The sequence below is a fragment of the Austrofundulus limnaeus genome, unplaced genomic scaffold (assembly GCF_001266775.1).
Source record: "Austrofundulus limnaeus strain Quisiro unplaced genomic scaffold, Austrofundulus_limnaeus-1.0 Scaffold129, whole genome shotgun sequence".
NCBI classification, from domain to species: Eukaryota; Metazoa; Chordata; class Actinopteri; order Cyprinodontiformes; family Rivulidae; genus Austrofundulus; species Austrofundulus limnaeus.
The window spans coordinates 1,192,662-1,200,997 of NW_013952531.1; the positions used below are offsets into that span (position 1 = coordinate 1,192,662).

The 8,336-nt window shown below is 38.9% G+C and overlaps 2 protein-coding genes across 2 annotated transcripts in view; one reads left to right on the forward strand and one right to left on the reverse strand.

The window, feature by feature from the left end:
• Window positions 1-3,906, reverse strand: part of eif2s1b (eukaryotic translation initiation factor 2, subunit 1 alpha b) — a 7,682-nt gene extending 3,776 nt beyond the window's left edge. Inside the window, exons 1-2 of the mRNA XM_014015475.1 lie at window positions 3,807-3,906; window positions 463-705 (exon numbers count right to left, since the gene is read on the reverse strand). Coding sequence (XP_013870929.1) covers window positions 463-703 — 241 coding nt within the window. The 5' untranslated portion in view covers window positions 704-705; window positions 3,807-3,906. The remainder of the gene's footprint in view (window positions 1-462; window positions 706-3,806) is intronic.
• A 141-nt stretch (window positions 3,907-4,047) lies between these two features.
• Window positions 4,048-8,015, forward strand: atp6v1d (ATPase H+ transporting V1 subunit D). The gene is made up of 9 exons (XM_014015478.1): window positions 4,048-4,262; window positions 5,069-5,186; window positions 5,327-5,406; window positions 5,469-5,536; window positions 5,617-5,661; window positions 5,739-5,842; window positions 5,926-5,992; window positions 6,074-6,152; window positions 7,379-8,015. Exons 1-9 carry the CDS (start codon window positions 4,222-4,224, stop codon window positions 7,521-7,523), a joined length of 747 nt encoding a protein of 248 aa, XP_013870932.1. The 5' UTR covers window positions 4,048-4,221; the 3' UTR covers window positions 7,524-8,015.
• The last annotated feature ends 321 nt before the right edge of the window (window positions 8,016-8,336 follow it).

Genomic DNA, 8,336 nt, shown 5'->3' on the forward strand with positions numbered 1-8,336 from the left:
CCCTTTCTCCATGTGTTCAATACTTTTTCCCTGTGCCACATTATTACAAATAACTTAATTTCTGGACATTTATGGTTTGATTTCTTTGTATGTATGGATCACTTGGGTTGTTACCAACATCTGGTGAAAATTTCATGTCATTAGCACCTCTAGTAATATATTTACTGAGAAAAATGGTGACATGTTCAATACTTATTTTACCCGCTGTTTATACACTGCTCAAAAAAATAAAGGGAACATTTAAACAACGCACGCCAAGTCCAAGTAAAACAAACTTTTGTGAAGCACATTCAACTCTGTACAGAACAAAGTACTCAATATTTCATTGATTAAGATAGGGAGTTAGCATGCGTTGTTTAAGTGTTCCCTTTATTTTTTTGAGCAGTGTATATATATATATACACACATACACACACACACATATTTTTTTTGCAGTTCTAATCTGTAATTTGTTGGGCTCACCTTTCTCCTTGTCGACACGAATGACAACGACGCACTCGTTGCGTCCGATGCGGATGAGCTTGTTGATGGAGCGGATACGTCGACGGGACAGCTCGCTCAGGAGGATCATGCCCTCGATGTTGTTGTACTCCAGGAGGCTGACGTAGGCTCCCATCTCGGCGATGGACCTGACGTTCACCATCACAACGTCCTCCACCTCTGGGAACCGGTGCTGGTAAAATCGACAACTGAGCCCCGGCATCTCTGAGGACACAAACAGTGCGTTAGTGTTACTGTGGAACAATAAAAAAATAAAAACCGAGTCAGTCAACTGTCTGAAATGACTCGCTTTATGGCAGCTGCTTCAATACTACTAAAAGAGTCACTAAACTTGAGGACATTTATTCCAACCTTTAAATCAAACGTGTTGAAGCAGAAAAACAACTAAAACATGCAGCCAAGTCATGAAGCACAATGTAACTCAGAATACGGCTCCTGCAGAAAATAAAGTAAGAAAAATCCAAACAACTTGAGTAATAAGTTAATATTTCATGTGGTTTTGAGATATTTAGATGTTTACTTCTGTTTAAATTGTATGAAATAGCACAACAAATTGATGCCAACTGCTTCCTAGGTTAGGTGAAAGTAATAATTTCATGCTAGTGTTTGAGTCTATTAAATGCTACTATTGTGATGAATTATGATAAATACCATATTTTCACAATTTTATGAATTTTAATTAAAGTATACACTACAGAACTTTTATGGCACATTTGACTTTTAAAAAGAAGCAAAAGCAGCACCTTTAGGGGGGATATATTAGTTTGAAATTATAAAAGAGCAGTAAAACACGCCAGCACCTCTTATCTTAACTAACAGCAGTAACAGAAAAGAACAAACTGTTTGAAATGAACCAGTTTGTAGGACAGGGGTCTGCAACACATGTGGCTCTTTGGTTCCTCTGAAGCTTTCATCAAAACTAGTGTGGAAATAAAAATAATTTAAATTTGGATCGTGATAGCAAAACGACAGAAATATGCAGTAAATAGTTTTCACTTAAAACAAAAAAGGAGAAATAACTTAACTTTGAATACTGATTGAATTAAATAAAAGCCTTTGGTTTTATGAGGGGAAACATCCAACAAACTGGTCTAATTATATTCATAAACAAGTTTATTAATTTCAAAGTGGGATATTTAGATTACTTTTCCCCAGAAAGACTCAAAGATCTGCATATTTCAATGTTTAGATCCAATTAAAAGCAACATACACTTCTTTTGAATAAATGTTTGGCCTTTTTCATTGTTCTAACCTGTACTTTACATTTTATTGCATACTTCATAATGTCACACATTATATATCCGTTTATATGTACTATTAAAATAGCAGTAAATTATGCTGTTTCAAGCTGCTGTTTGCAGCACTGGGTGAGTTTTGTTTAGTGCAGAGGTGCCCAAAGTGGGGCCCGCGGGCTAAGATTGGCCCGTCAAGCCATTTGATTTGGCCCACCAGCAGTTGTCCTGGTTATTAGATTGTAATTATGTTAAGAATAAATATTAAATACAAGTAACTACAAGAGACATTTAGATTAGATTTAAGCCCATGTCTAGATTTGCACATCTTATAAGACAACATAAGCTGTGTCCAAAACGACAGGACGGGTCCTCCGGAGGACCCAGACTCCCCGGTCTCGGAGGGCCGGGTCCTTGGTAGACCGGGAAGACCGGAAAAAAAGAGGCTGTGGATTTGGACGGTCTAGCCTCCCCTCCTTACCCCGGTGTACGTCTTGTCACCTAGCAACTGTGACAACGCTAAACAAGCAAACTTAAATCAAAACTAGAAAAATATCAACACATTAGCATTATTAATATCACAAAACTATAAAATTAACTTAAAGGTATCATTTGAAGAACTAATTGACCTGCTGTAGGTTCATGTTTATTTCGCGTTTTTTATGACGAAAAAATAATATGTAAAAACATGTCCATACAAATGATAAAAGTATTAGAATTACAACCGCTAATTTTTTTTAATTTTTAAATCACCATATTTTTATTTAAAACGTATTCTTTTCTCTCGCTTCGTCCGCCATTACTAGCTTAAAAAAATCTCCGGTCGGGCCGCAATGCATTCTGGGATATGCTGGGCCGGGAATGATCCATCGGACCTGTCCTTCGATTCGGGGAAAAAGAAGGACGTATTTGTCGGACGCATCGGAGGAGTCTTCCGTTTTGGACGTCCTTCGTCGCGGCGCTGTGACGTATGCGGCCGACAAATTCGACCTTCGGAGGACCCGTCCTGCCGTTTTGGACACAGCCATATACTCAAATTTTAAATTATGAAAAGTCCCATGAGCCTTTGCTGCCTGAGCATAAGTTGAATTTTCTCCATGTCCATGGGCTGAAAAAAAAAACAAACTAAAGACTGTGGGCAATCACACTGGCTGCTAGCTTAATCATAAAAAAAAAATACTTAAGTATTAAGCATTTCTTATATTATTGCATTTGGCCCACAGCCCTCAGATTGATTTTAATTTTGTCCCTCTCAGGGAAAATGTTTGGGCACCCCTGGTTTAGTGAGAAAAATAACTCTTTTTATTGTAAAGGTTGCAAACCATAGAGCTAAGATTAAATGACAAAACCCTCTGAAAAGTCAACACTGAACTCTTGAGTCAAAATACTAAACAAATATTAAAACTTATTTTCTATTAACTCTGCAATGTAGTCACTGAAGCTATACCACCTAGACATAATGAGCCTTAATTAAACTCATTAAAAATAACCAAGTAAAACATTTATTTATATTATACATTGATACAATTCATATTTAAAGCAATTTAATTTATTTCCTTAATTTTTAAGGAAGCTTTAATCAGAGAAACTGAAACGTACTTACTTATTGTTCATCATTTACAGTTACATAGAGCTAAACTCTAACATTTAGCAGAGTTTAACACCATCTGAACTAAAACATTTAGACTCCCAACAGATAAGTATTTATCAGCAGCTGGACCTTTCTACAGCTTTGCTATTTTTTCCTCTTTTTTATCTTTGAATGAGATGATGCAACGCTTGTTGAGTCGGCTTTCCTGAAGTTTAACAGCAAAATAAACTAACAAAATACATTTTCAGTAGAAACGAAGCCTTTAAACACTTATTACAAATCATCATAAGTGAATACTTTCAGTTTTAGTGACAGAAAATGTCAAAAACTAAAGCGTTTACTTGGTTTACGGCATTTACGTTAACGTTAGCTTCCCGGCTAGCCCGGTTCGCATCACATGCGGCTGCGGAGGCTACTTGTTTAGCTCGCAGCTAACAGTCTCGTCATCGCTCCAAACGTCTCATTTGTCAGTAAAAACTCACCTGTGTCATGGGGTTACAGAACTATAAAGTGAAACTTCCTGCGCTGGACGCGTTGAAATGTCTCTGTTTTCTTTAGGGTGTTAATAAGTGGAACAAATCGATGCCGTTAGCTCACGTTCGTGGGTGTGCTAATTTCTTTTTGCCCCGGAAAGAGTTAAGAGCGTCGCGATCTGCGCATGTGCAGAGCCAGCTCCTGGGTCACATGACCAAAGGGGGAGACCAGCTGATCATCTGAGACGGACAAGATCACGACCATTAGCTTGTGATATGAGCATTTAATCCTACCCGAAGATCCTTTTTTTTTTGTTTTTATAAATCGACTTTAGTACTTTATAAATACAAGCAACGTCGATATATTAAGTTTATATTGAAGGAGTAAATAGAAAACAACGGTGGTCGACCAAAAAACGAGAAGATGTCTGGAAAGGATAGGATCGACATATTCCCCTCTAGGATGTAAGCAGCTTGTTTGCTTGACATTTGCTAACAGCTACAGCTTCTTAACTAAATTATATATTGTTTTTTAGGTCCTAGGGTTCATTATTTTCTGCACTGCGGACTGGTCATTCATTTTATGATTGCCAGGCTGCTGTTTAAAAGAGGAAGAGTCCTTATTGTGTCATGTGATGTTTCTAACATCACATCTACTGACTTATTTTTTTCTGTTTTATGGTTTCATGGAAAGACTGAGCATAAGCTGTGCTAATTTAAAAAAAAAGCTCATTCATGCAAATTAATTAAATAAATAAACCCAAATATTTGTTGGTGAAAAAAAATTTATGGGACAAGATTTTCTGGATTGTGAGCCACGAGTCACTGTTTCATTCAAGCAGACAAACTAAAAATAAAGAGAAATCTTATAAAATTATAAGCTGGAATAATAACCAACAGGAACTAATATTATTTTACTGATAAGTTATTTTTTAAGTGTAATGAAATTAAAAATTAATGCCACATGTTCAGCAAAATTTTAATATTTTGTTGTTTGACTCAACCATATGTAATCTTATATGTTATTTAGAAATACAGAAAACTGCTAATTCTATATAAAAAAAAATCAGCCCCTCGAGGTTCTGTATATGAAATATGGCCAGGATAAACACCAAAAGACGTTTTTTGTGGTAAATCCTCACTGAACCACCTTATTTTAATTGTTGAATTAAAAACTAAAGAGGTGATAGCGGTGTAGTTATTAACCTATAAGAGTAAAGTGTTTCTCGGGGCTAAAACAACCACTGACAGATGATGTTGTGTGTCTGCAGGGCTCAGACCATCATGAAGGCTCGGCTGAAAGGAGCCCAGACGGGCCGCAGTCTGCTGAAGAAGAAGTCTGACGCTCTCTCCATGCGCTTTCGTCAGATCCTTCGTAAAATCATTGAGGTCAGTCGAAAAAAACATAAAAAAAATCCCAACTGTTTGTTTTTATTTTGACCAATTCATGTTACTTTTGTACACGTACCTGCAACCAATGTCATCAAGTAGAACAGTGATGATTTTAGCTCTTCTCTCTGCTCCTTTAGACGAAAACCAAGATGGGAGAAGTGATGAGAGAGGCCGCCTTCTCTTTGGCTGAAGCCAAATTTGCCGCAGGAGATTTTAGGTAAAACGAACAAACAGAGCTGCCATGTTTGTTCAGGTTTGCTAACTTTCATCTGTTCGCAGCACGACTGTGATTCAGAACGTCAACAAAGCCCAGGTGAAGGTTCGAGCTAAGAAGGACAACGTGGCAGGTTAGAGCCATCCTGCTCTCATTCTGATGGTCACAGAGCGACCGGAGGTTTTTATTCTGCCTGGTTTTTACCCCCTGCAGGTGTCACTCTTCCTGTTTTCGAACACTACCAAGAAGGCGGCGACAGTAAGTGAGGTGATGTCTGGGTTAGGGTCCTGGTGACGCTCAGAGAGGGGCTGATGGAAGCTGTGTGTGTCTGTCAGGTTATGAACTCACCGGTCTGGCCAGAGGAGGAGAGCAGCTCTCCAGGCTGAAGAGGAACTACGCCCGAGCCGTGGAGCTGCTCGTGGAGTTGGCTTCCTTACAGGTAGGGGGCGCTGTTCCACGTGCAGCATTCAGCGTTAGCCATTTTGGTCCCTTTAAAAGCTCAGGTATGAATTTCGTTTGCAGACGTCTTTTGTCACCCTGGATGAAGCCATAAAGATCACCAACCGCCGCGTGAACGCCATCGAGCACGGTAAACTCGTACAGCGAAGAGGATCTGGGATCTTAAACGGCTTGTTTTTGTGTTTTTAACGACCTTTACTCCACTCTGCAGTGATCATTCCCAGGATCGACCGCACTCTCACCTACATCATCACAGAGCTGGATGAGCGAGAACGTGAGGAGTTCTACAGGTGAGAACGTCCCGACTCTGCTCCACGTTTAAAAGGAGACATTTCCTGCTCTTAAAGGGATCCCTGATTAGTTGTAACATTAGAATTTATTTGATAAAAAATTTATTTTAACTGTAAAATAAAGACTGTAAAAATAATGTAGGCTGTTTAGTTTTTAAAATGTTTATAAATATATTTTAACACAGACGGAGACATTTTATTTACACGCAAAGCATTCTGGGTAAATGATGACGTGGATAGGTCCTCGGTGCGAGGTTGCTAGCGAGCTATATCCACCCTGAAGGTTAATCTTGGACAATATCTGATGATCGACTCTTTTAAATGAAACCAGAGAGCGTTGACAGAGAGGAGAAGGTAGAAATGACTCAGCCTGGAACTGAAAATATGGATGGAGGACAACAGAGCTGCTTCATGGAAGAACAACCTCAGCTTAGCCTGTTAGCCTTTGTGCTAGCGCCCACGCTATATCGCCTTATATGTTTTAGCTCTGCGCTAGCGCGACAAACAAGCCAAACTGTTGTCCTCCATCCATATTTTCAGTTCCAGGCTGAGTCATTTCTACCTTCTCCTCTCTGTCAACGCTCTCTGGTTTCATTTAAAAGAGTCGATCATCAGATATTGTCCAAGATTAACCTTCAGGGTGGATATAGCTCGCTAGCAGCCTCGCACCGAGGACCTATCCACGTCATCATTTACCCAGAATGCTTTGTGTGGAAATAAAATGGCCCAGTCCGTGTAATATATTTTAAACTTTTACAGTAGTTTAAAAATGATAAAAACTAAACAGCCTACATTATTTTTACAGTCTTTATTTTACAGTTAAAATGTATGTTTATCAAATAAAGTCTAATGTTACAACTAATCAGGGATCCCTTTAAATCCTTCACTTGGGGGTCTGAATCCCTCCCTATTGTAACTCCACAAGCCCTGCCCCTTTTCTGAAGCGTGTCTCCAATCAATTCGATTTGAGGCTGTCTCTTTAAATCCAAAGGAGGTGCTTGAAGCCCCGCCCCCTCCAGATTCCAGAGCGGTCCATTGTAGTTTGATAGAGGTGTTTACAACTATACAGCAACTAAATGAAACCTTTTCGCACTCCTAGAGACTCCCAAGTACACAGCAAAATAGATTTAATGGCTAAAAAAGTGAATTTTGCAGGAAAAGTATAAATCTGATCACACTCATAGGAATTGAACTAACAGGTTGTCTTCAAACTGATTTGCTGCCAGGCTGAAGAAAATCCAGGAGAAGAAGAAGCAGCTGAGGGAGAAGACGGAGCTGGAGATCGCTGCCCGCCTGGCGAAGCTGGGCCCGATCGCCGAGCCGTCCAACATGCTGACCGAGGAGACGGACGAGGACCTGCTGTTTGAGTGAAGCGCCCCGCCGGTCAACGCTCACCTATTTATTCTGTGCCTCTCTGGCCACGTTTAAATCTAAAAGTCATAAACATTTGGTTTTTTTTGTTTTGTTTTTGTGACCATGTTTGTGAGTAATTGTTCTCCTGTTTCTGTGCTGGAAGGTTTCCATGTGTCACTGTACAAAAAAAAAGTCTATAAATATACAGTATATATGTAAAAAAAACGAAACTAATGACACAGAGAACTTGTTTACATTTGCTTTGTGGGTCAAATTGAAGAAGCATTCCGAGTGACTGGTTCACCACATGTAGAGCCACTGCATGCTGTAAAGCTCAGGGTGGTTGTAGATTTCAATGTGTGTGTGTGTTGTAGAAACCTGTAACGCACAGGGTCACTGATACACAACTGGGAAGCATTTACGACTAAAAAGCTGGTAAATTCGTGACTCTGTAAAACTTTGTGAGCAAGTCAACGTCATCTGAATAAAGATGTTCTAAACAAATCAAAAGTTGATCTGATTTTTTTGTATTTCTGAGTTCAAACTGTGAAGTTTTTTTTCAGCACTTATTTAAAAAATAAAGTTTAGCTGTGGTGGGCACAGTTATGCTAATAGCAGCATTAGCTTTTCATTTAGGGAATTAGCTTTGATTTTTGATTTGATTTATTTATTTAACAGGAAAAGATTATTAAAAATCAAGCCTGACTTATCATAATTGCTATTTTACAGCAGGTTCCTGTTCTGCAGCACATAAAACACTCAGAATTACAGCATCACAATCACATCATTATACACCATAGACACAAAGACACACAAGCATACCAAATTTCA

Excerpts from the sequence above, each read along its gene's own strand:
- atp6v1d (XM_014015478.1), top strand. The coding sequence starts at position 4,222 with ATGTCTGGAAAGGATAGGATCGACATATTCCCCTCTAGGAT. Across the intron at positions 5,187-5,326 it reads TCCTTCGTAAAATCATTGAG|ACGAAAACCAAGATGGGAGA; the intron begins GTCAGTCGAAAA and ends CTGCTCCTTTAG. Across the intron at positions 5,662-5,738 it reads CTACCAAGAAGGCGGCGACA|GTTATGAACTCACCGGTCTG; the intron begins GTAAGTGAGGTG and ends TGTGTCTGTCAG.